Source organism: Barbus barbus, assembly GCF_936440315.1.
Source record: "Barbus barbus genome assembly, chromosome: 31".
Lineage (NCBI taxonomy): Eukaryota > Metazoa > Chordata > Actinopteri > Cypriniformes > Cyprinidae > Barbus > Barbus barbus.
In genome coordinates this window covers 25,855,973-25,883,821 of record NC_136759.1, presented here as the reverse complement: position 1 = coordinate 25,883,821, position 27,849 = coordinate 25,855,973, and the positions used below count along the sequence as shown (strand labels likewise).

Below are 27,849 nucleotides of genomic sequence, written 5' to 3'. Positions count from 1 at the left end.
CACAGTGATTGATTCTTGTGTAATTTAAGACAACATTAAAATTAGGATGCAGGGTAGGTCTCTGAATTATTTTATAATGCCTTTAGAGTTCAGTTTACAAAAACATCTATACATATAGAGTATCACCAGCTTGGTATATAAAAAGCGTCAGATATCAGAGTGTCAGACTGTAGGTTTGTCTTCATGTTCAGGAGATGGACTGGAGGGAGACGAGATGTTGTTCATAGGACTCTGTGGTCTTCCTCTGTTTCGCAGCTCAGAGATTTGCCTCTCCATCTCCTCCAGGACAGTTCTACTCAAAGACTGAAGAACGACACGAGGGGAAAATGTGTAAGAAAACTGAGAAAAACACTTGCTTTAAAAAATGCAAAATGCTTTAATTGTTAGATTAGAATAAGAATTGGTTATTAATTATATATATTTTTTTCCCATAACAATTGCATCCATCTATGATAGTCTATATAAAACTCACCTGATTCTCAGCCAGTGCCTCTTTGGCCATGTAATGCTCTCGCTTGATCTTAATTTCCACCTCTTCAGGAATATCTGGCACCATCCAGTCAATAATACGCCCAATCAGAAGAACAACATGCTGGGGGAAAAACAACATGATTAATGTTTAAAGTTGTGTTCTGTCTTCATTTTATAATCATCTATATCAAATATATAGTAAGGCACTATATACTAAAAAACGAAAAACGTTTATACAGTACATAAAGTGTATATTACTTTTAGTGGTAATTTCATAATGAAATAAAATTGCTAATAAAAGTAAAATACATCTTAAATACTGTACTAATGTTTTTAGTTTTAGGAAGTAACATCATGGGCTAATTTTCAGAATAAATGTACGTGCAAAAATTATAAAAGGATGTTTGGCAAAACTTATACACAATTTATTATTATTTTTATAAAATAATTTATTTTTATATTATAAAAGGATTTTTGGCAAAACTAATGCTAGACTGTGCACCTCAAATATAATGACGAAACTCAGTCGAATGGCCAGCAAATTATAGTAATCTTGTGTGGGCTGTCCTTTATCATCTCTGAGGCCTCGATATCTGAAAGAAAAAAAATACATACTCTTAATCAGCCTCTTTGGCATTTCTAACCTTGCATATCTCAGCACTAGGAACTACTTCTGCTATTTAATGGTGTGATTTCTATGTGTTTTATAGAGTGGTACATCTTTGTATGCACATTTCATTTTATAAAACACTACTACAAATATACATTATGATTCAGAGGTTTGGAGCTCAGTAATATATATATACTTATATATATATATATATATATATATATATATATATATATATATATATATATATATATATTCCCTTTTGTAAAGAAATTAATACTTTTATTTGGCATTAAATTGATCAAAGGTGACAGGAAAAATGTACTGTACATTGTTACAAAAATCTGTTTCAATCTCTATTCTATTTCAAATAAATGCTGTTCTTTCAAACTTTCTATTCATCAGACGATTCTGAAAATAGTATATAATGGTTTCCCCCCAAAAATCAGCATAATTGTTTTCAACATTGATAAGTTTCTTGAGCAGCTAATCAGCATATTATACTGATTTCGGAAGGATCATGTGACACTGAGGACTGGAGTAAAGATGCTGAAAATTCAGCTTTGATCACAGCAATCAATTACATTTGAACAGATATTCACATAGGAAACAGTGGTTTTAAACATATCACAATATCTCTCTCATTCTCGTTTGGCTCTGTTCGAAGGCGGTCGCATTTTTCTACCCTCCCTATCCTGAACTTCCCTGCTTGCTCTCTCGTATTGTCTTGTCCTTCTTAAGAGACTCTCGCTGCACTATTTACAAAACCGAAATTATGGATCTGATCAACTGGTCTCTTAACGCAATTAACACCATCTTCTCGACTAGAAGATCGGGATCTGGAGAACCGGAATGTCCTGCTGGGACGTTTGCTGCTGGCTACACGATGGACGCATGGGAGAGATGGTGGGTCGTGTGTCTGGCGGCTCTCTCCGTGGAGGACATTGAAGACATCTTCTTATTCGGAACCATGATAACTGGGTTTCTGCTGTTTGGATTAGGTGTTGCCCTAAACTATCGGAAAATTAAGGAGACGGGACTGGCTATCCAAAACCTCTCAAGGCTGCCCGTCATGATTGAGGCTGTTGGCAGAGCGGTCGCCTCTGAAACAGAGACGATTAACCGCAATATGGATTCGATCACGGCTAAGCTCTCGGCTTTGGAAAGGAAAATTGATGGACAAGGAGATCAGAATGGACAATGAGAATAGCTGTGAAACCAGAAGACAGCTGTTCGCCCAAAGTCAAAACAATCTTATCTCTTTCCGGCTTCCCAAAACAGAACGGCTTGGCAAGGCCGCTCTGGTATCAACTCTCCTGTGAATACTGCAGGGAGACGCTCTTTCTTCCCTCCCCCATCAAACACCTTGTTATTGTCGGGTGCTTGGGCTCTGGCCAAGGTCGTTTCCATGGCAATTGCTATGTCGCACCACAACCTGCGAACTGAGACATCTGGTTTGGAGTACTGGCGCAACGGATTTCAAGGCATACGAACTCACACGAACTTACACATACACACACTCATACGCTCATATATACAGATTGTCATCCACCTCCCTACCCCCATCCCACGCCTTCGTCGCTTCATCCCGTCAGTTGATAACGGGTCTGTGTTCGCGCTGTAATGGCTGCAGGCCGGATGGCTTTTTCGTCTGAATTGGATTTTATGCAAGTTATGTTCCTGTGTTGACTGTGCTCTATGCTGAGGTTTTTGTCTGTTCTCACACTGCACTCTCGTTCAGGAGCATAGTGTGAGGACTATTTTTTTCTCCTCTCTTTCCTCATGTTGTGCTGTATTCTCTTCTTTATTGCATTTCGTTGCCTTGTACCTACATGTGCAATGACAATAAATTGAATCCAATCCAATCCAATATCTTGGTAAGCAGAAGAGACTTTTCAAAATATGAAACAATCTTACCAGCATCCAAACTATGGAACAGTAGTGCATTATAGAAACAGTAGTGGCCAGTTTGATGTTCACCTGCATGTCTTGTAGCTTTGGGTGAAGTTTGCAGGGGCAACTGAGAGCATGAAGTTGACATATCCACTCATGCTGCCTGTAGTGTAGCGATAAAAGAGCCGCGGCAGGAAATCAGACGTGAAGGCAATCAGGAAAGCCTGGCAAAAGTACAAGGCATCAAACAAGATATGCAGCCTGTCTAGTTAACTTTATTTTGGACATCAAAAGCTGTAAATAAGCTCACAATTCAGTGCTGATCAGACTAACAGTGATAGCAGGACAAAGCCAAACAATGGCTGATCTCAGAAATGTGCCAAAGATACACAGGGTTGAGGAGTAACAGAGGAGTACAGTTAAAATTGCCCAGTTTCAGTTATTGAAGGGATTACTTAGAATTTTACTGTCATTTCTTTCTGTCATTTTGCACTGATCTCAATACGAGCCATTATTAAAAGGACACTGATGGTTAGAAACATTGAGACATTTGACAAACCTTATGGATTGAATACCCCATCTCCCAATCACTAGAATATAAAATTCACTTTTAACACTTTAACCTTCAACCCCATTTAGGGCCTCGCAGGTGAAAATAACCTACCTGAATTAAAATGGTAACAGTTTGTGACAAAGTGTGCTTACACAAACAAATTAGGTATCTTTGGAAAGAAGAGACTCTGGGCTTTACTATCTATCATCCAGAGTTGATAATGCTCAAAAAGATAAAAAGTTATAGACACTGACGTGCCTTGAAAAATATTTTTCCACACTGAATGTTTTTTTATTTCATATACAAATACATGAAATAAGTCCTGGAGCAATCCAGAAAAGTAATGGATCGAAAGCCATGTGTCTCATCAGTTCATATTTCAAATTTGAAGAAGATACCATGAAAAATGAGATTCCTGCAATATTTTTTCTGAAACTATTTATAGTCCCCCCACCCCCCTGTTTGAGGAAAAATAACCACCAAATGGATTGCAGAATTATACAAGCTATTTTAGTCATTATACATGTTCCTGCATAGTTTTTCAATTATAAAATAATAGACAGATTTATTTGAGCACTAAAAAATACAAAAATAATTATTTGAGTAATAAAAAAGGAAAAAAAATAGAAAAAAATGCTTTGTATATAGTATGTATACTGAAGTATTCTTCGTTATTCGTTATTACAATGATAAATATCACTGCCAGACGTGAAGTGATATTGCCAGACATGGTCATAGAGTCAGTAAACACACGCTGATGTGCTTCCATTCAGATTATAATCAAACAGATGGGCCATATAATCAATAATAGCTGATCAATGAATCACAATGATAGCCGTCATAGAGTCGCTAATAAACACGCTGATGTGCGTCCATACAGATTATAATCATGCAGACACGGCCACATTCCCCACACAATACACACACACACATATAAAAAATGTAGAAGAAAAAAAAAACAGTTTTTTATGGATAAAGCAGATCGCTAAGTTATGCCCCGCTCAGATGACAGCGTGCGTCACAGAAGCGTCACTGCCGGCAGGAGGGAGCGCCAAATTCAAATAATCTATATTCCGCTTTTCTGAGACTTTTTTTTCCGTAGACGGTCTCATTATGTTTGTAAGACCGTATTCTACAAAATCGTTTTGTTTTTTTACCACCAAGACGCTGTTTTTGAGCGTAATTTATTCCATAACGGACGCGAACAATAACTCTCTGAAGAAATGAAACGTAAACAAAGGAATATTCATCCTTATTACAACGTTATTGTTTCGCTGGACTAAAAGTGCTCGCTGGGATGTTTTTCTGTGGACCCTTACCTCTCTAACTAAACTGGGATTTCAGCAGTGGACGCGTTTGTGGCTCGTTATTACAATGATAAAGGTACGTACGGCTTTTTTACTCTGCGTGTTTGGATGTGTACTGCTTACACAAATGTAGCAAATTTGTGCCACTCATTCCTTATAAGCTTTCCATCGAAAAACAGCGATCTGTCGTCGATGCTTGAGGCTTAGACCCTCAGAATGATATAGAGTTTGACAAGATTAACTTTGTCCCGTTTCATTTATTCTATTAGAAAACAATGACACATGCAAACAAAGAGCGTTCAGTGCGAGGTCGCTCTGGTGCAGGCTAACAGGTTAAAGTGATTTTCTTTCTCAGTATTTTTGTCTTGTTTTCCAGTGCAGATGTCTAAAGATTCTTCAAATCAAGATACATTTGCTTAAGTCTTGATTTCTGAGAAACAGCTAAAAAAAAAAGAAAAAAAAAAGTAATGAGTTTATTAAAACAAGAACAAATATCTGCCAGAATAAGTTCATACCCCAGTGAAAAATATCAATTTGTATCTAAAGTAAATTAATCTTGATTTAATGATTTTTAGAAATTTGTACTGGAAAACAACACACAAATACACAATGTATTATTATTGTTGTTATTATTATTATTATTATGTATTTATTTATTTTTATATTTTTTTGTAAAGCATTTAATGCCATGACTATGAATTTGAGATTTTCTGCTCTGATTTAAGACCTTTATAAGGCCTTAATTTGTAGAAGGGAGAATTAAAGGGGTCATATGATGTTGCTAAAAAGAACATTATTTTGTGCATTTGGTGTGATGCAATGCAATGTGTTTATGCGGTTTAAGGTTAAAAAAAAAAAAAAAACATTATTTTCCACATACTGTACATTATTGTTGCTCCTCTATGCCCCACCTTTCTGAAACACATCGATTTTTACAAAGCTCATCGTTCTGAGAAGCGAGGCGTGCTCTGATTGGCCAGCTATCCAGTGCGTTGTGATTGGCCGAATACCTCAAGCGTGAGACGGAAATGTTACGCCCCTTACCGTATTGTGATGCTGTGTCCTGGCGCGACAACACAAAAACAATAAAACCCATTATAAACTAGGCATTTGTTGCATCCAGTGGGGACATAATTACTGATTATAATGACTTATACTGTCTTTTTACACGGCACGATGTAAACATTACTATGTCTGCATTTTTGATCGGAGAAACACCAAATAACAAGGGCTACTCTACACTGCTCAAAACTGGCATTTGAATAGTCCGTGGCAAATTCTTTAAATATGAAAACATACTTACAGGCTGTGACTGAGAACCGCCAGACTGTCCTTGCAAAGTTGGAATTGCCCCACTTTATAGAAACAGCCTTTGAGCATAGCTGGCTGGCTACTCCCATGTTCAGGAAATAGTCCTCTGTAAAATGCGCTGCACACACTCTAATATTTGGGTTGAACTGTTCTGGAACAGTGTTGTAAATAGAACTTAACCACTGATTTCTAGTTGTGTCCTCTTTTGGAAGCCCAAACAAAGTAATTTTGCTTTCACAAGCAAACACAGCGTCTCCACGACATGGTGGCGGCAGCAACAACACTACAGCGAGAATAAAAATCACGCCCTCTTTCTTTGCGTATACATTTGGGCGGTGTTTTGCAAATCTTCCCACACCGTGACATAGACATGTGGGGGCGTGTTTGAATTAACCATTTTAGGGGGGCGTGGCAGAGTCTTAACTTTTATAAAGAATATCTCTTTGGTTTTGAGACTTTAGTCTTTGCAACTTCGGGGATCTTATCTATGCACAAACTGCTTGTAACACTCCAAAGAGAAAAGGAAAACTTGAATTCGCATCATATGACCCCTTTAAGACTTATAGGGCCTTTTTATGACCCACTGAAACCCTGTTATACTTGTTAACCAAAAAATCCACCAGTTTTGGAGTAACATATAAAAGTATTTCAAAGTATTTAGATTACATAACTCACCTTGAGTAATCTAAGGAAATATGTTGCAGATTACATTTTACAACATGTATTTGTTATCTGTAGTGGAATACATTTTAAAGTCAAAGTGTTGTGAAACTACAGCCTTATTTTCTGTATTGCTTCATCACCATCAAAATTGTTAATTCATTACATGAGAATTATGTGGTATTTTATGAAATGTCTCAAGATAATCCCAACTCCGTTTTGAGATGATTAAATTGTGCCAAAATTCAAAATGCCATTTTTTTTTTTCTTGACCAGTGGTTTAAACATTTTTAGCTAAATTTTAGGTAAATCCATGAAAGTATTGAATATACTGCTGGAGGCATTAGGAGAGGGGTGGAGAGGCACTTTAATCACTTGACCAAATTGTACAACTTTTCACGGTTTTAGTCTCTATTTGTGCTTGGTCCTGAATGATCACTATAAATGACAAAGACACTTACGTTGCTGATGACAGCCAGGTAGGAGATGAACTTTAGGATTGTCAGCCAGATGCCAATGTCTTGTGCTCTTTCCACAACGGGCCTGCGGTACTCACACACAAATTTCTGGGCATCGAGACGCACCTCCACCCAGTTATTTATCAAGGCAAACAATGGAGCCAAAGGACAGGCTGCTACAAAGATGGTTATGAAGCCAAACTGCAAAACTGACAAGATAAAGAGTTTCAAAATCAGCCTTTGATCTGAGCTAAACGGCAATGGCATTCAATTTGAAAGACACCAAAATTGTAGTTTTTGATATGATGGTAATATATATTGTGTTTCAAATGAGATAAAAAAAGCATACTATAAATGTATTCAAAATTAGAAGCCACAATAAGAACAAAACATAATACAACTTTGGATTTTAAACATGAAACTGGGTCATTAGAAATTTAATAAAATGACTTAAAATGAAGATTTACAACACATAAACCAGTCTAAAGCAGTACAGATGTGAATTTACTAATCTGACAGAGCATAATTTCTGTTGAAATGTCAGAGCCAATAGCCACTGTCTGTGGCCCTAATAGAATGAAGACCAGGATACCTGCATTCACTGGACAACAAGTAATAAAACAATATTTTTGTATTTTAAAAATATATATTATGTATATTATTTAATCAAAAGAATATCTAATGCATACATATGTGTCTGATCATAAGAGATCAAACTTAAATAACAAATTATTAGTATTTTCATAGAGACAGTTCAGGTTAGTAAGATTTTTTTAAAGAAATTAATAATTTTGTACGGAAAGAATGCATTAGATTGATAAAAAATTACTGAAAAAAGACTATTCCTTGGTTTCAAATAAATGCTGATCTTTTGAATTCCACAAAGTTTCCACAAAATATTAAACAGCACATCTGTAAAATCGATAATAAAAAGAAATGACATGTACAGAATAATTTTTGAAGAATCATGTGACACTGAAAACTGCAGCAATGATGCTGAAAAATTAGCTTTGCAGCACAGGATTAAATTACATTTTAAAATAAATCCAAATAGAAAACAGCTATTTTAACATATATAATTACATATATAAATATCATTATATTTGTACATCTAAAATTCAGTCTAAATAAGATACAAGAGACATAAGGACTCACCCATTTCCAGATACTCATCGAACAGCCCCTCACACACCAGCAGTTGATAGTTTGCTTCCCATGGGCTGAGCTCTGGCTTGCTGTCTGGTTCGTCTATCACCTCCTGACTGGGAGCTGGCTTCAGCTTCCTCCTGTGCCACCATGTCTTTAATTTACTGTTTGAAAGAGAGGGGTAAATCTTGACCCTAATTCTTTATATATAACAATGAGTAGACAAGTTGTTTAAGAAGATGCATTGAACATAAAGACCTACGGTAAGACAAATTCCTGGATGTTGCTGATGACCTGTTTGCCTACCATGATGACTAACAGCTCTTGAGCTAGTTCAATGAGACATCCAGAGGCACCACACTGCATAAAACAAGGACAGAACCAAGTTATTAATAATTCTTAAAAATTAAGAGTTAATTATATTCCAGAATCTGTATATTTTGTCACATTTTATGATTTTGGGGGAATTATTGCAAAATTGTGTATTTAGATATGGCTGACAGTGTAAATTGTGGTTTATACCAACATGTGAAAAGGTAGAAGTGTGGCTTTCCAACAATGTAAACACTTACATCCTCATTTCGAATTCCTAGGAGTGTGTTATAGTTTCCAGGGTATCCAACAAACCTGTAGAACAGATCAAATATTAGATGAATATTGAATCTTCATACATATTCATTCATTCATACTGCATAGCTACCCACCTGCCCTTGAAAAACGCAATGTAAACAGGAGATGAGTAGAAGTTGACAAACTGGAAGATGAAGACCTTGAGGATGAACGCGTCCTCATATTTGGTCTGGGTGCGGTGCATTTCTAATAGAAGGAAGTGGATAATACTTTGTTGTTGTGTAAAGAAATACCTAAATACTATGTGTAAATATGAAATAGCTTACCCCATCGTGTCATAATTTTGGCCAGGTAAGTGTAGAGCCGTGACAACAACAGAATAACCAGCAAATTTAGCATTGAACCAGTAAGGCTAGCTATCCTTCCAGCCTGTGGGGTGAAAAAGCTCTCTTAGTAAGCAAACTATTATGTAAAAATTGCACTACAATATCTGATCTAATCAAATTATTTTACATCAACTTTAAGCATTAGCAAATAGCGACAACTTTTCAATCATAGTAAGTGAATTCTATCTAGTCCAAGCTATTTGGCTAATCTTGAACGAGAAATGAGTGAATTTACTATATTCCAAGACTCAGCAAAAAATGTAATCTGCTGTTAGTTTTCCCCTTGCTATACTCCATTTTAAACCTTCCCTCTACTGTTTAATGGTTGCTTTGTCATTCCTACATTTTGGCAGGTTTGGAACTTTTGCATTGTGGAACATTGCTTGTGAAAAAGAACACTACTAAATTATTGAATTGTAGAGTACTTCAAATCTTAAATATATATTTTAAAACTGTACTTACAGATAAAATCATTTTAAATGACCCACCCGTGCCTCCATGATTCCTGGTAAGGTCTCGCTGGGCAAACTTGTCCCAGCTAAGAGGCCAGACAAAGAGTGATCCCCCATAATCCCCTGACACAAATGAGTCAGAACAGTGAGACTCAACCCAAAAGTCTAGAATAGGGATACCAGGGCCCTCTCCTGGAGCCAGGCCTAGGAGAGGAGCTCGCAGATTACCATAAGGACCTTGTTGCGAAATATAGAATGTGATCTTTCTGGTGGGGAAAAAGCTGGAGGTTGAGCATTAACAGCTAGATATAGTTGGCCTGACTTCTATGCACAGCTCTGGCTCTGGAACCAAACTCCTGGATAGAAGTTGCACTGTCTCCTTCTTTGGAATCACTTAGAGTGAGAGGTTCCTAGCAAGAGTTGGAATACTCACAAGTCCCCAACTCGACTTCACTGTGTTGGAGTTTAGCCTGGTAGATGAGAGGGTCCACTAACTGCAACTTTGTGTCATTGGAGGGGACGGCTCTGACTGTGTTCTGGGGGGGGGGGGGTCCGAGCAGTGCTTTGTTATTGGATTTATGTGCTTAGCATGGATTGGCTATAACAAAAACCATGTTTGAACATGAGGTGGTTCATAAGTGTGCTTGGCACCAGATCATTTTAATGGGGTTTGATCGACTTTGTAGTGGTATCATTGAACCTGTGGGCATATGTTCTGGACACTCAGGTAAAGAGAGGAGTGGAGCTGTCAACTGATCAGCCACTGACACCAAAGCTTCTTCAGCTGGTATAGAGGTGAGGACGGGTAGGAAGTGGAAGGCCTAGGAGGCAGCCAACCAGCACAGTGTGCTGGTGGGGACAGTGGCATCAGGACGTGCAAGGCTTTGCTGTAACCATAAACCTTGATGTGACAAGGCCAGGTATCAACTGGTCCAAGAAGAAATCCAAGCAGGGGTGGAGGAAAGACGTATTAGCAGGATGGTGGGGATGCGACAACAAGGTGCATGGACTCAATGGGAACAGGTAAGATCGTGTGGGCTGAGTTGTGGAAAGTGAAGCCACACCTGATCCAGTTTCTTATCCAATCAGTCTACGATGTCCTCCCCAGTCCAACTAACCTCATCTCGTGGGCCTGAAAGACACCCCCTGCATGCTTCCTATGCCAAAAAGAAAGATCCCTGGAACACATATTATGCTGCTGCCCTAAAGCCCTGGGAGAGTGATGTTATTGGTGGCACCACGACTAGGTACTGAGGGTCATCGCAGGAACCCTCAGCACAGAGATCGCTCTCAGCAAGCACCAGCAGCCAGCACAGTGCTCAATCGCATTTGTCAAGGCTAGAGAGAAAACACAACGGAGCAGGAACTTGGCGTGGAGACTTCTGGCAACATCTTGAGACTGGCAGCTAAAGGAATACCTGGCAAGGCAGCTCAAATTCCCAGAAACCATCGCCACAACCACGCTTCGGTCTGACATGGTCTTTTCAAAAGCATCAAGGCAGGTGGTTCTACTGGAATTTACTGTGCCCTGGGAAGACCAGATGGAAGAGGCATTTGAACGAAAGAGGACCAAGAAAGAGAAGTTGGCAGGTGAATGTCATAGCAGAAGATGGAATACCCACTGCCTCCCTATTGAGGTTGGCTGCTGAAGGTTTGCCGGCCAGTCGCTCTGCAGGGCCCTCAAGCTCTTGGGAACCAGGGGACCACATAAGAAGAAAGCCTTAAAAGAATCTCATGGATGCCACTGAGAAGGCATCTAGATGGCTGTGGATCCAAAATGGCAATCCGAGGACCACACAAGCTACCTAGACACTAGCTTGTCAGTAAAACTTTATAACGCCATTGGATCTCTCAGCGAATCTTCGTAACTTCACCCTGCTTCCATTCTGATTGACGCACTGTGCACAGCCTGGAGGAGACAGATCTCTGCTTTTTCGCAGTGCAAGGGTAAATAAATAATTGATGTTTGAATAGTACTGTAATGGGGTGAACAAGACGTGAGGCATGCGGATCCATCTGCAGAGCTTTATTGAAAGGCGTGGTCATGAAACAAGCATTGGTTGATACACAGCAAACAGACATAGACAAGGCAAGACAAAGAGTATTCCTAGGACAAGCGTGGGTCTTCGATCGGCGAACAATATCCAACAGGGCAAGGCAAAGAGAGATAATCCAGGTACACAACCAATAATCCAGGCAGGGACAAACAATCCGAAACAGTAAGGCAAAGGGTTAAACCAAGATACACAGGCTAGAATCAAAACAGGCAAGACTATGAAAACTACGATAGGCTCCGTAAGATAGCGATATGTGTTTACAATACTCGGCGATGACAGAGAGGAAGTCCAAGGCTTATAAAGCCTGTCTGATGGGATTCAGCTGTGTAATCAGTGCAATGTGTGATTGGTGATAGCTGTGTGATCAGTGCAATGGATGATGGGAAATGCAGTCCAGTGTGACATGCAACAGTCTGTGTGGTGTGAGAGTCAATATGATGGAAGAGCGACCTCTGATGGCGAGTGGATGGAAGACCACGAACCAGATTCGTGACAAGTACAGCGTTTTTTTTAACAGTATGTCTGTAAAGGCTAATGTTTTTGTCTGCTTGAAGAGCGGAGAAGAAGTAGGTTATTTGCCGTCTAGCCAATATACTTTTGTACGTTTTAAATATCCTGTGCATAAGCGCTTAATTTGACATTTTGACCAACTGTATTAAACAACAAGAAAAACTAAGCGCCCATATAGTTACAATAAACGTTATATAACCTGTAAAAGTTGATAAAAGCATATAATGCGATGCACTTGCTGACTCAGATAACAGTTACAGACGTTTTATTGACACTCCATCTCCGTCATTCGCTAGTCAAAAACCTTGTTAACTCCATTTGAACTTGAATTTCATATAATGTTAAGTGCATTAAGTGCACACTGATCAGTAAAGTCTAATACAATACCAACGCTGGGACGCAGTGTTGTTAAATTATTGAATTTTTTCCCCTTTTGTTTTTTATATATCAAAACTTTGAAGTTTTGTTTTCATAATGAGCACTCTTATTAAATGTGTACTTTTTTTTCACAAGGCTCTTCAAGTTAGAAGTGTTAGCTAATGTAAATGCCCATCTAAATGTATATGCAAATTATCTAATCTAAAAGATGTCTGAGCAACAGACCTTTAGTCACTATGTAGATAATTTGGTCAGGTCTCAAAAAAAAAACTGAAAGAAACCTACTGAAAATATGAAGAAGGCATTCTGCGATCTGTAGATAATGATGCTTAGGATGGTTCGATACAGGATAATGGCTATTAGGAATATCAAAACAATGGCAATCTGCAAGCACAAAGAATAAATTTGAATCATGATGACATTGATTTTTTGGGATTACTGAAGATTTCTCAAGAGTTGTGAGATGGAAATCCATTGACTAACCATTAGAATGACAACCATGTTGCCAGTTAGAGTACGACTCAGTCGTTGAGTCTCTGGGAAATAGGGCTCTTCTGCCCCAGTGATAGGATTACGAACCATCATGGGCGCCAGTGCTGTGAATTCTGGTCTTGGCCTCTCCTAACATCAGAATTAATATATTATGGAAAGCAAGAGAGGTAAAGCATTGGCAAGTTTGAGGACTAGTAAATATTAAAGACACTCTGTAACTAATTTAATCACCTCTATTTCTTCAAATTCGGAGCAGTCCCATCGGTGGGAGAGTATGGAGCTTGTGCGTTTCCAGTACTCCAGGAAGGTGACGGCCCACAGTGACATGAATATACTGAAGAACACAGTTCCTCCATTGTCAAATAGCAAGCCTGCCTATTGCAAATTTATGAACAAGTATTTTAAGAACAAAATGTGATAGCTAGTTCGCAGAGAAAGTTATTTGTAGCTTATTTAAAATGTTATACATAATTGAATAACTTGTATGAATGCCACCTTGTAAGTATAGCAGATGCTGGAGAGTTTCCAGTAGCTGCAGATGTTGCATAGCGGACACATGACAAAGGCGTCTCCACTGGTGCACAGCTCTTCTCTGTGGGGTCAAGGGTCAGGATCAGTGCTAGGTCATCAATATTATTAATGTTATTAACAATTCGGTGATAATAATACTCACGCTGCCACATCAGTTACCATCAGCCATATACCAAACAGAAATATTATAAAGCCCACTACTGCTGCTGGTAATAACCAGCCTGTGTAGAAACCTACAAACAAGAGAAATAAGGACAGAAAGTTAGCCATAGCCTTTTATGATGAAAACTGTAGAGTGTATTAGTTAACAAAATTTATTACATTTTTTGTTACATATTTTTTATTTTATGTTTAATTTTAGATTTTATTTAATTTTGTCTTATTATTAATTCTTCCTATTCAGTAATTATTCAATCATCTACTTATTTCTAGCATTAATAGTAACACTTTGCATCAACTAACATGAACTAATAATGAGCAACGCATTTGTTACAGCAGTTATTCATCTTGCTTAATGTTAATAAAAGTTAATAAAATCACAACTGTTCATTGTTGTTTCATGATAGCTCAAATTCATTAAATAATATTAACAGATAGAACTTTTTTTATTTAAATTATGTATTAGTAATGTTGAAATTAACATTTACTAAGAATAAAAAATGCTTAAGAAGCATTTCATCCTTAGTTCAATATAATTAATGTAGTTAACTAATGGAACACTATTATAAAATCTACTTATGATAATATGCATTATAACAAGAAATAAATACAGTAGTCAACATTTGAAGTGGATCAAAAAAGTTAATCAAAGTTTTTGAAAAAAGGTTTTGATCCACTTCAAATGTTGACTGCTGTAATAGTAATAATTTTTCTCTTTGGCTCTCAACGAAGGTGGTCGCATTTTTTCTCCCTCTCCTTCCCTTACCTTCCGTGCTTTGCTGCTTCGTCTCGTCTCGTCTATTGTCTAATACTTGAGAGACACGCTCTGCACTGCTCTCCGAACTGGAAATCATGGATTTGATCAACTGGTCTCTCAACGCAATTGACACCATCTTCTCGACGAGAAGCTTGGGTTCGGGGGAACCTGACTGCCCTGCCGTAACGTTTACAGCTGGCTACATGATGGACGCAGGGGAAAGGTGGCGGGTCGTGTGTCTAGCGGCTCCTTCTGTGGAGGACATTGAAGATATCTACCTATTCGGAACCATGATAACAGGTCTTCTGCTGATTGGATTAGGCTTTGCCCTGGGTTATCGAAGAATTCAGGAAACGGGAACAACTGTCCAAAGCACCACAAGGCTGCCCGTCATGATTGAAGCAGTGGGCAGAGCGGTCAGCATTGAGACTGAGACTATTAAAACGCAATATGGATACCATCACGGAGAAGCTCACGGATTTGAAAAGGAAAATTGATGGATTTGGAGACCAGAATGGACAAAGAGAGTAGCCGTGAAACTGAAATGCGGCTACTCGCCCCAAGACCAAACAATCACAATCTTATCTTCTTTCGGCTCCCCTCAACCAGCACTGGCCTCGGTCAAGGTCGCTGTTAGAAAAACAACCCCAGGAAGAGCTCTGCAGTGAGACGCTCTCGCGTTCCTCCCCCCTTCCACACAAACTCTTACATACAGACACACACACACACAAACATACATGCATTCACCTCCCCACCCCGATCCCTCGCCTTCGCCGCTTTTTACCGCCAGTCTGACAAGAGGGTCTGTGACCAGCGCCGAGAATGGCTGCAGAACCGGATGGCTGCTTGCCGGAGCTGGATTACCTCCCCTGTTGCAAAGTCGTGTGTCTATGTTGTATTGATTATGTGCTTTTGTTGCTGGGGTGTTTTTTTCCTGTTCTCACACTGTACTCCCAAAGGAGCATAGTCTGTTTTTGTTTTTTTTTCTCCCCCCCTTCCTCATGTTATGCTGTATTTCTTCCTCAATTCCCTGTCTTCCTGTCCTGTCTACCCCCTTGTCATATTGTATGTATGTTGTGTATGTATGGACAGGTTGATGGCTAATTTTGCTGGTACTTGTGACTAGTGACAATAAAGGGCTACCACTACTACTACTAATAGCAGTAATAATAATAGTAATAATAGCAGATAAAAACATTGTAAAATAATATAATAACAATAAAATAAAATACACTAATAAAGTGCTGGGTCAAATATACAACCTAGCTCTGGGTAAAATATGGACAAACCCAGCTATTGGGTTATTTTGACCCAGCGGTCAGGTTGCCACCCAGAAGGTTGGGTTAAACATTTCACCCAATCGCTGGGTCAAAACAACCCAGTTGTGGTGCCAATAGCCTCGTGATTAGTGCATTGACATACAGCGCAGCTGGGCTCATGGCAACCCGAGCTTGATTCCCGTCTCAAGGTCTTTTGCCGATCCTGCTTGTCTCTCTCCACACAATGCTTTCCTGTCGTCATTCTACTGTCCTATCTAAATAAAAAAAAAGCCCAAAAAATAACTAAAAAAAACAAACAAACACCCCGTTGCTGGGTTTGTCCATTTTACCCAGCAATGGGTTTTATTTAAGCCAGCATTTTTTAGAGTGCAGATACAAGATAAAACATGTTTACATTTTTTATGTCTTGGTATAAACTAAATGTAGGTCCTGTCATACCCAACCATGCAAAGTAGAGTGCTATCTTCTCGCCAAAGTATTCACGAATGTGATCCAGAGGTTGGTATTTCCTCCAGCAAGCCCAGCGAGCCCAGCAGTGATGCAGGATCTGTCTCATGTTGAGAGACTGTGGATCTATTGGAGTCTTCGGCATCTCAAATGGACCCTAATGAGAAGAACACAAATCATCAGCTGTTCAAAATCAACATGAAATAGTGCTTGCATAGATTATGGAAAGATTGTAAACACAACTTTCTTTTTCTTTTCTTTTTTTTATAAATGGCACAGATCATGCATTAAGAATGAATGAACATGCATAAAGAGATTTGGTTTTTAGTACTGTAAATAAAGAGAGAAATAAGCATAATTGGTGTTTGTTAAGGTAATGTTCAGACATTATGTAGAAAACTCTTAGTACCTCATGTAAAGGAAAAGCAGCAGTGAGAACACGCTCACTAACCAGCCTGCCAATGCCAACCTCCCCTCTCTTCAACGATCCATATGGAGTCCTGGCTAATATCTCATATAGCTTCACAACAAGGAAATTACAGAAAGCAGACAGATCAGTGTGAACAGCTTAACAGAGAAAGAAAAATTATTTTGTCCATTGTACAGACATTAAAAGTGCACTAAGCATTTTTTTATTTATTTTTTGAACATGTAAGAAAATGAATAGTGTTTTTTTACTTCATGTCAGTGCCTAAAAAGCTGATCTGTGCTATGCATCATGGTTGTCCTTGCAGAAAATCTGTGAAATACTCCCAATGTGTGAAGTAAATGAATCATGGGTAACAAATATGCAAATATGCTTGTGAATGTTTCGACAGTGGATTTGGTAGTGCTAACTTTCCCCAGCAAGAGATGCCAGTATAAAGCTCAAGACTTGTCGTATCACTTAGCAAAATAAAAAAATTCTTAGTGCACCTTAAATTTCAGGGGGGAAAATGCTCAAAACTCACTATCTGGTGCCTCTGTGTGGTCTTGAAAAAAGTATCCTTGTTTTCATGACCAAGAAACCTAAAAGCAGCATTAAACAAGTTAATGTATTCTATTACACATTCTCTTTGCACACTCTTTATAACAGTGCATATGCATGCAAAAGCTTACACAAGACTCTTCACAAAACAATTAAACTAACTTAAAAAAAAACTTAATTAGGACAAACTTGTTGGCTGTGTTGAAAATGGCACTACTTTATATTAGTTACATTTTAATCATTAATATTACTTTTTATTTAACATCCCCAAAAAACTTTGAATATAATTTAACCCCTGGGCCACAAAAATACACATATTAATTTTAGGTGAGTGTGAGTAAATATACAGGTCACTTGACACAGCAGGCACTTTGCATAAGTGTGTGTTGGGAGTATGTGATGTGTTTGTCTTTAAGGAGGTGCTGACTCTTTGCAAACACTAAAGTGTATGAACTACATGTTACGTGATAGGCTCAGATCCTCTTTGTTAAACACACAGGGTTTGGATACATGTTTACCATTTTTCAGTTATCAAGCTCTCTTCCTTTGTTCACAAAACACCAAAGTGTGAGGTGCATATTCTTGAAGTAGGGCTGTCAATAGTTTCCCTCCACATATTTTTATGCAGATTTTGGGGTACTGCATGAAAAAAACATTGGGCGGAAACACAAGATGCGCATAAAATCTTAAAATGCATATAAAATGTATATGCTCCGTTGAGGTGGCTATTTTATTAAATTTTTTCGGAAAAAAACATACACATAAACTACGATGGCATCACATTTACTGAATAAATTCCTGAATTATGTAAGAAAAAATTCACATGCTTCCTCTGTTGCAGCATATTTTCATTATTTTATTACTGATACTTTGCAGCAGTTTCCCAAGAATTTAAGATTTTGCTCTCTTAAACACATGGGATAGAAATTGTGCTTATTAGCTATTTTTTAATGAAATATTCCAGTTTAATTCGCAAACTTTGGATGGAAACATGACTAATGTTAATTTGATGACCAGTAGAGCCCAAAATAGAAAGATGCTGTCCTTTTTTTGCATCAGTACCTCTCTAGTTTATTGCTGCGGAACTGGCAGGTGTAGTAGTCCGGTGGAAGGTTGGGAACATCTTGTGCCATTATATTTGGGATGTGCAGTTTTTCAAGGATCTTCTCAGACCAGTTTGATATTGGAGTTGTCACAACCTGAAAACACCCAACAGAGGAGGACAGTAAGATATACTGAGTATATAATTTATTTTGTGATATAAAAGATCAGGTATGATTTACCTGTAACGGCACTCGAAGACTGATCTCCTCAGCATAGTAGCACAGAACATGCCAGGGAGCACTCAGAAGGACGTAAGTGGTCTTTGTTTTTCCCTGCACAACCTCTTTCTGAGACACATTCACAGCAGGAGAAAGACATTACATTAGAACTTAATATACTAAAAATTATTTTAAGGTCATCTAAGTGTACGCAACTGTGCTATTTTGAGACACCATGACTGCAACCCAAATTGAGATGCAAATGGAACTTAAACAGAATTTGATATGCATGAAAATGTAGTCAAAGTTACATACCGTCTCCTGATAAAGTCCAGCGGTCTGGAGTCTGGAAAGAAACTCTGTCCTCCACTTCCTGTGAGTGTCACGCGAGGAACCGGACGATACTTCATCTGATTCTGCCGACTTCAGGGGGTTCACAGATTCCTCCCAAACCAAGACAAAATCTGACGACACATTCACAACAATGTCTTCATATTTATCAAAGGCATTCACTTTTTATGTAATATCAATTTATCAAACATTGATAGTTTGGCATACAGATGAATCTATTACAGGAACCACATGGGAAATATTGTTTGTAGAGAAAGCGCACAAAAAATATCTCTAAAAGACATTTTTTTGACCAATCCTTTCTCAAAATGACTAAATTAAGATTTCTGAATTCTGTGTTTAAGCAAATCTCATTTTGTAATAGACACAGAAGTCTTTTCGTTGATGTGCTGGTCTCTGGTCCCAGTACTCACCGATCCGGGTGACCCCATCACTGAACACGTTCTTGTTTTCCTGAGTTGCCACACACGTCTGTGAATAACATGCAGACATCTCCATTATCAATGCGCACAAGAACTGACATTCATGCGTACAAGAACATCTTTACAAGAAAATTCCTATGAAAAGCCTGTAATGCGTGTCTTATCAGGGTAATTAGGGTGGAGCGGTGGAGGGTGAGAGATGTGAGGAAATTTGCCATGTTTGTCTTGCATTGTTAACTGCTAATTAGCTTCCTCTCTTTGTGACCGCTGATGATTTTTGTAAACAACATGCACTTATATTTTTTTTAAAGTGTTCGCACACACACACACACACACACACACAGGCGGTTGTGTACCTCAATGCTCCCATAGGTTTGTTCAGGATGGTCCGAGAGGGCGATAAGCGTGGTGTTGTCCTCTATTAAATTCTTCTTCCTTTTCATCATTACCCCAAAACAGCCAGTTTACCTCTGTGTTTTCTGACCACCAATCTGAGAATCTTCTGCCCCTCTTTAAAACATAGTGCATGGTGATTCAGTTATTATTTTGTAATAAAATATTTTGCACTAAATCTGCCATGTACACTATATTGGTAAAGAAATATGTTTTAGAAAGCCTCTTCTGCTGCAGTTATGTGATAAAAAAAAAAATGTGATAGTAAATAAAGCAAAACTGTGTTATTACAATTTAAAATAACTACTTTCTATGTGAATATATTTATTGCTGTGATGTAAAGCTGAATTTTCAGCATCCTTACTCCAGTCTTCAGTGTCACACGATCCTTCAGAAAACTTTCTAATATGCTGATTTGCTGCTTATTATGATATGCTGATCATGTTGAAAACAGTAGTGCTGATGAATATTGTTTTTGTAAATATTATAAATGCAGCCTTGGTGAGCAGAATTGTTTTTTTTAAACATTACAAATCTTAATTATTCCAAACTTTTGACTGGCAGTTTAAATACTGTAAGTATCAATCTATGTCAGTATAGTTTTGAGGTATGTAAATGGTCTTGGGTCAAACAGAGCATGAGGGTCAAATACTTCTCAAAATAAATGTGTACATATATCTGAACATCATTATGTAGATAAAGTGAGATGACTAATTAATGAAAACAGAAGAGGAAACACTGAGCATGAAATAACTCAATTAAAGATGTGCACTATGTACTTAAAAAAGCTCCCTAAAGAGCCTGGAGTCCCTGAGAGAACATCATACACACAGCAACAGTACAAACACAAACACTTACATAAAACACTAATATATTCCATATATTCCAAAAACTATGAGTGTTACTGCATTTCAATAAAATATCAAATCGCATGGCATTAAACACTCTCTTTGAGACATTTTCTGTGTCATTACAGCAATGTTGAGTCTGATGTGTAAATCAGATGTGGTACAGAACAGTGGAAGAGGATGTAAGTGAAGGGGTCAGTGAGTGCAGCGCTCACCAATTAAACAGTCTGAGGGGCAAATCTGGGTCAGGTGTCACACTAATGCATGTTTGAACATATTACATCATTTCATTATTTCAGAGTAAAGTTCAAAACTAAATAGATTTGATGTTATTACTAAATGGATTGTATTAAGAGATGTTATAAAGAACCTTAATGATATACAATAAATAAAAATAATTATATAATGTAAATTAAAAAAGCTGCTTTATCAACAAATATTATTATTATTATTCATTGTACATCAGAAAAGTTCATTATAACATATTTTAATTGTTTAGAACATAAAACATGGCTTAAATCACGATTTCAATAATAATGTCATTTTTGAACACCATTGTGTTTTGGAATCAATGCTTAAAAATAAAATTTAATTAAATTAAAATTTCTCAATTACAGTGCTCTACCACAACACTTGATGTGTAGGCAAACTACGTGCCAGGTGTGTGTGACTTCACACCGGTCTGTGGGATTCGAACCCTAAGTTTAAGTCAAACAGGAGAAAAGCTAAGTTTTTGTATTTATTCATCATGCACTTTGATCAAAGCTACTTAAAAATAATGTACAGAATCAGATGCTTATATAACTCATATACAAACTGTGAATGTTGGCTTGACAAAGCCTTGTCAGAAAGCTTAAAAACCTTTAAAGTTTGAGGATTATGTAAGCTTTACTGACAAACATCAAGGAAAGTCTGAGGGGATTTGAGGGATTTTTTGAACATCCGCTACATTAAAAAAACTAAGTCGGTTAGAAAAGATGAAGGAATTATCGCCAGAAATGTACAATGTAAACATATGGGATTTGGGGGGTATTTGATTTTCTGCTAAATTTTAGTGGATTAAACTTGAGTTACAGTTCAAAATGTTGCTGTCAGTTCATGTTTCTCAAGAAAGCTTTGTCAGTGTAGCGTAAACATTATTTCAGTTATTAATAAAAAAAAATCACATAAATCCATGCCTAAAGAAGCATGCTCTCTACACTCCAACTTCCTGTCAACTATGTCTAACAGTTGTTGTCTGGGTTATTTGGCATCTCATCTCTCTCTTTCTCTCTGCTCACCTGTAGTTTCCTTCCTGGATCTCTCTCTCCTCCTCTCTGCATCGGCTGACCGTTGCAGCTCCAGTTCTCCTCAGATCAGAGAAGGTGACATTATGTCTAAAACCTTTACCCAAAAAATTTCAAGTAGCTCCTTCCAAGACTCCAGAGCAGATGCAGGATAAAACTCTCTGTCAGAAAGGAGGAATAGAGTGCAAGTGAAGAGGAAAAGGAGGGGTAGACTCTGCTCGTGTTTGCTGTTAAGGAGGAGTTTCTCTGAACTACACACACATTTTCAAATATGGACACACAGACACACACTGAAACCAAACAGTAATAAATGACTGAAATACAATATCAGTGTGTCAACCTTACCAGATGAAGAGATCTGCTTTAGTGAGTGAGTGAGAATGTGTGTGTGTGTGTGTGTGTGTGTGTGTGTGTGAGAGAGAGTGTGTGAGTGTGAGAGTCTGTGAGAGTGTGAGTATGTGTGTGTGTGTGTGTGTGTGTGCATGTTTATGTGGTTTATGAGAACACACATTTGTATAATGACATGGGTATGACAGAGGTATTACAATATGAAGGTGGTTTATGAGGACACTGCCTATGTCCCCGTAATTCAAAAGGCTTAAAAAACATACTAAATGGTGTTTTTTTGAAAATCTAAAAATGCACAAAGTCTCCTGTGAGGGTTAAGTTTAGGTGTAGGGCAATAGCACACACAGTTTGTTCAGAATAAAAACCATTACGCCTATGGAGAGTCCCCATAAACCACAAAAACCAACGTGTGTGTGTGTGTGTGTGAGTGTGGGAGAGAGTCTGTGAGAGTGTGAGTATGTGTATATGTGTGCGTGTGTGTGTGTGAGAGAGAGAGAGAGAGAGAGAGTGTGTGTGTGTGTGTGTGTGTGTGAGTGTGAGTATGTGTGAGTGTGAGTTTTGTGTTTCTGCCCCTGCACAAGGTTGTAGCACTTTAATTCATAAATGTGATCTGACAAAGAGGTACAGGGCAAATATTAACCATATATACTGTTTATATTGCTTGTAATTGGGATGAAGTAAACATCTGTTGAGTATTTTAACATAACATGTTTAATTATGTTGAATTAAAATCCCAAAACTGCAGGGGGTCCACCAGACTCACGAACACTGGCTGAATAACAAAAATATGAACACCACACAAGGGTTAAAACATAAGCATTTTAATTAGTGCTGTCAAATGATTAATAATTCATCGCATCCAAAATAAACGTTTTTTTGTTCACATAATATATGCATGTGTATTTAAGAAAAATTGTATGTTTATATATATGAAATATATTTACATATAATATAAATTATATATATATATATATTCAGTGGTGTGAAAAAGTGTTGGCCCCCTTCCTGATTTTTAATTTTTTTGCATGTTTGTCACACTTTAATGTTTCAGATCAAACAAATTTAAATATTAATCAAAGATAACACAAGTAAACACAACATGCAGTTTTTTAATTAAGTTTTTTATTATGAAGGGAAAACAAAATCCAAACCCACATGGCCCTGTGTGAAAAAGTGCTTGCCCCCTAAACCTAATAACTGGTTGGGCCACCCTTAGCAGCAACAACTGCAGTCAAGCGTTTGCGATAACTTGCAATGAGTCTGTTACAGCGCTGTGGAGGAATGTTGGCCCACTCATCTTGGCAGAATTGTTGTAATTCAGCCACATTGGAGGGTTTTCGAGCATGAACCACCTTTTTAAGCTCATGCCACAGCATCTCAATAGGATTCAGGTCAGGACTTTGACTAGGCCACTCCAAAGTCTTCATTTTGTTTGTCTTCAGCCATTCAGAGGTGGATTTGCTGGTGTGTTTTGGATCATTGTCCTGCTGCAGAACCCAAGTTTGCTTCAGTTTGAGATCACGAACAGATGGCCGGACATTGTCCTTCAGGATTTTTTGGTAGACAGCTGAATACACGGTTCATTTATCACAGCAAGTCTTCCAGGTCCTGAAGCAGCAAAACAGCCCCAGACCATCACACTACCACCACCATATTTTACTGTTGGTATGATGTTCTTTTTCTGAAATGCTGTGTTATGTTTACGCCAGATGTAATGGTACACACACCTTCCAAAAAGTTCAACTTTTGTCTCGTCAGTCTACAGAGTATTTTCCCAAATGTCTTGGGGATCATCAAGATGTTTTCTGACAAAACTGAGAGGAGCCTTTGTTCTTTTTGCTCAGCAGCGGTTTTCGTCTTGGAACTCTGCCATGCAGGCCATTTTTGCCCAGTCTCTTTCTTATGGTGGAGTCATGAACACTGACCTTAACTGAGGCAAGTGAGAGAGTGGGAACACTTTTTCACACAGGGCCATGTGGGTTTGGATTTTGTTTTCCCTTCATAAAACAAACCTTCACTTAAAAACTGCATGTTGTGTTTACTTGTGTTATCGTTGATTAATATTTACATTTGTTTGATGTTCTGAAACATTAAAGTGTGACTATTTTTAAAATAAAAAATCAGGAAGGGGGCCAACACTTTTTCACATCACTGTAAATACACATACACACACACACACATATAAACAAAACTCTAAAATAACATGCAACAACATTTAAAAGCTAATTAACAGAGTTCATTTTGAGCAACAAAAAAAGGCCTTTGAAAGATGCAACTGCTAATGTCGACAGGTAATATAAAAGTAATAATATTACAGGTATATAAAATATTACAATATTTTATTTAATTAAAAAAAGTAATAAATTAAATATGTTTTTCTAATTTTATTAACAATTTTGCAAATAATTGCAGAAACATTATGAAAAGTCATTTTCAAAACAAGAGAATCAAAACAAAATTATCACACTCTCAGAAAAAAGCTGTCATGTGGCATGTGGTACTGTGACAATAGCCTAAGGTGCAAAAGCTACAAAAGCTGAAATGTCTTTATACATTATATACCCCTAAATGGTACATATTAGTACCTTAAAGGTGCATAATAGTACTGTAAAAGTACATATTTGTACTTTAAAAGTACTTACTGTATTAGTACCTTATGAAATGGTGCAGCCCAGGGACAGGTATGCACCTTTTTTTAATGAGAGTGCACTTTTTCCTCCAACGTACCTCCATCAGTTACACCAAATATATTTCAGCGGTAACAAGGGGAATATTTTGAAAATAAACCAATTGACACAGTCCTTTTTATAATATAGATCCTTTATTTTATGTTCATTGAGAGTTTTCTAGGTGGAATGTTGCACTACATGCCGGGCAGAGCATTTGTCCCTGTCAACTAATATTTCAGGGAATGTTTTTTTTGTGTGTTTTTTTTAATGAGACGACAAAGAAAGAGAAAAAAAGAAAAGAAAGACACAACTCTAAGACAGTGTAACCTCTCAAACATCAATGTCATCAGTACAAAAGGGATGACAACAAACTACAGTCGAGTAAATGATGAACATACACTCTATAAATTAAATAAGGCAACATCTTCATAAAGATGGGGAGTTTCAGTATTTAACATGAGAAGGTGGACAGTATCACCCTGTACCATCCCATAATTCTGAACGGAATGCGGTGTGTGGCACATTTAATGACATTCTGGTAAATGATGATTCACATCTACCATTTCTTAAAGTTGAGCTTCTCTGAAACCCCTGAAAGTGAAGTGTGAATGTCAGGATATGATAGATACCTCCATTCCACTCAAGCCAAAGCGCAATAAATGGCTTTCATCCAGCAAAAACATTTAGATAATCAGTCAAAAACCTCTTTCAGGTCTCAAAAGGGAATTCTGAATTGGCAATTTGTTATTTGAGACTCAAGTCGCAAATAAAGCAGGTACACAACACACTTAAATGGTATTTACTGGCTATTTAAAGGCTTTGAAACATTTCAAGTTTACGTTTGTTCTTTGTACTTGAAATAAATCTATATACATTGTTTTCGGTAAGTCTACAGTTAATAATTAAGGCCAAAACCAAATGCCTCTCCATGGCAAAACTTCAGACTGGCATCTGCCCCACAGTCCTCATGGAGCCCATCAACGGTAACGCCAGCCGAAAATATTCATGGTATTTGATAAATATACAAAGTGGAAGCCATGAGGCGTTCAGTCAGATGTACATTGTTCAAGCAAACAAATCAATTAAAAAAACTTGACACAGAGTACAACTTGTGTTGATGGACAACATGAAGAAAGACTGACTAAGCAGTTAAAGCAATAATTCACCCAAAAATGAAAATTCGGCCATCATTAACCTCATGTCAGTCCAAATCAATGGAAGATGATTTCTGCCACAGAATAAGCAAGGTACGACTTTATCTCCCAATATATAGAGTTATTCTTAATTCTGAAAAGAAAAGTCACAATTGTGATATATACAGTATACTTGCTGTTAGAAAAAAAGTCAGAGATTTGTGAGATTAAAAACAATCAACCTTTTTATTCTTTTATTCCGTGGCAGAAATAACTTGTCGTACAAACCGGTATGACTTTCTTAAAAAAAAAAAAAAAGATGATATTTCAAGAAATGTTCATCCTGCTCATTTCCATTCAACTACAGCATACAGTGAAGCACATACAATTTAAATTTTTGGGTTAACTATTCCTTGAAAACCTTTCCCAAAAGTGCACGTCACAATATGTACAGTGATTGTTAACAGCTAGAATCTGTGAATTTTTGGGACGTAACATTTAGCAGGTAAACTTAATCGTAGCTAATTAGTGCTCTCGGCCTCTAACTATGCAGAAAACAGAGTTGAAATGTGGATGTTTATATGCCAGCTGTGGGAATAAGATGCCAAACACGCACCCCTGCACTGGCCCTTTACAGGCTGCCAGCGCAGGGCCCCTGAGAATTTACTCATTGGCTAAATGTTGGATGGGATCATGTAGACTCACAGATATCAAGATTCAGCATATAAACCTCAACAATGGTGACAGTCAACAAACTATTCAGATCAACTCTGAACATCAAAAAAAAGCTTTTCATTGATTGTCACCATTGTTGGGGTTCTAACGCTGAATCTTGATATCTGTGTGAGTCTATATGATCCCATCCAAATGATTTCTGCATAATGACTTAAAAACATTCAAAATATTAAAGCAGAACAAAGTTTCATGCAGTGGTATTCTAGGGCTACTATAAAGTGAAAAGATTAAACCTAAATAATGTTCTCAGAGATCAGCCTCTGGATGAGATCAGTGAATCATCAATAAGTAACCATCACCATCTGATCAGTTTGACTTCTCACAACTTCTGCTATAACAAATGTGCTTCAGAAACACACAATTATAGCAGCCGGAGAAACATTAAAGTTAAGAAGTCAAGGGTCAAGAGCCCAACTAAAGCAAGCACTTACCTCCATAACGGTGACTTCAAACTTGATTATTTTCAATAAAACAGCGCTTAGGCTTCCTGGAGGCTAAGTGAGGGCTGCCCGTGCAGGGCCAGTGCTAAGGGGCCAATGTTTGTTCTCAGGGTCCCTGCGCTGGCAGCCCATAAAGGGCCAGTGCAGGCTTGTTTGCAGGGACAGGTTCGGCTTTTATAATGGTGCAATTCAACTCTGGTTTCAAATAAAAAAACAAAAGTGAAGTCAGCAGCATTGAAAATACATCAAATGTCAAAACTGGCCTGCTGTAGGGAAGCAGAAGCCTGATTCAGAAGAAAAGCTGGTCTAATCACACACTCCAACAGCACAAACATTCAGATTAAAATGTACTTGCAGGTCAATTTACAGCAAATTAGGAGATGGAATCGGAGATGGAATCGCATACGGCAGCAATCCCACCTGAAACGAGCGATTTAACAAAAAATAAAAATACAATGACGTCTGATGCAACTCCCTGAAACACACCGAGCATGCTGGGAAGTTTAGCAGACGATAACAGAACGCTTTCGGGTGAATCGAGAACATGTCATATTTCAGTCCAAAATT

General features: G+C 37.8%; 1 protein-coding gene across 1 annotated transcript; it reads right to left on the bottom strand.

Moving 5' to 3' along the window:
- Positions 1 to 55: 55 nt before the first annotated feature.
- On the bottom strand, positions 56 to 22,120 carry ano7 (anoctamin 7). Its single transcript, XM_079387798.1, has 24 exons — positions 21,952 to 22,120; positions 19,787 to 19,940; positions 19,422 to 19,479; positions 18,973 to 19,121; positions 18,679 to 18,786; positions 18,458 to 18,594; positions 17,379 to 17,436; positions 16,838 to 16,948; positions 16,420 to 16,585; positions 13,928 to 14,018; positions 13,750 to 13,846; positions 13,486 to 13,629; positions 13,246 to 13,383; positions 13,048 to 13,146; positions 9,306 to 9,408; positions 9,114 to 9,225; positions 8,982 to 9,036; positions 8,672 to 8,769; positions 8,419 to 8,573; positions 7,267 to 7,472; positions 3,062 to 3,198; positions 974 to 1,064; positions 473 to 592; positions 56 to 303 (listed from the first exon to the last, which is right to left on the bottom strand). The coding sequence occupies exons 2-24, from the start codon at positions 19,874 to 19,876 to the stop codon at positions 163 to 165; spliced, it is 2,664 nt and encodes an 887-aa protein (XP_079243924.1). The 5' UTR covers positions 19,877 to 19,940; positions 21,952 to 22,120; the 3' UTR covers positions 56 to 162.
- Between the last annotated feature and the right edge of the window lie 5,729 nt (positions 22,121 to 27,849).

Coding starts and splice junctions, on each gene's coding strand:
- ano7 (XM_079387798.1), bottom strand. CDS start 19,876: ATGATGAAAAGGAAGAAGAATTTAATAGAGGACAACACCACGCTTATC. Junction 9,037..9,113: donor ATTGCGTTTTTCAAGGGCAG/GTGGGTAGCTAT, acceptor TCTGTTCTACAG/GTTTGTTGGATACCCTGGAA. Junction 7,473..8,418: donor CGATGAGTATCTGGAAATGG/GTGAGTCCTTAT, acceptor TTATCTTGTCAG/TTTTGCAGTTTGGCTTCATA.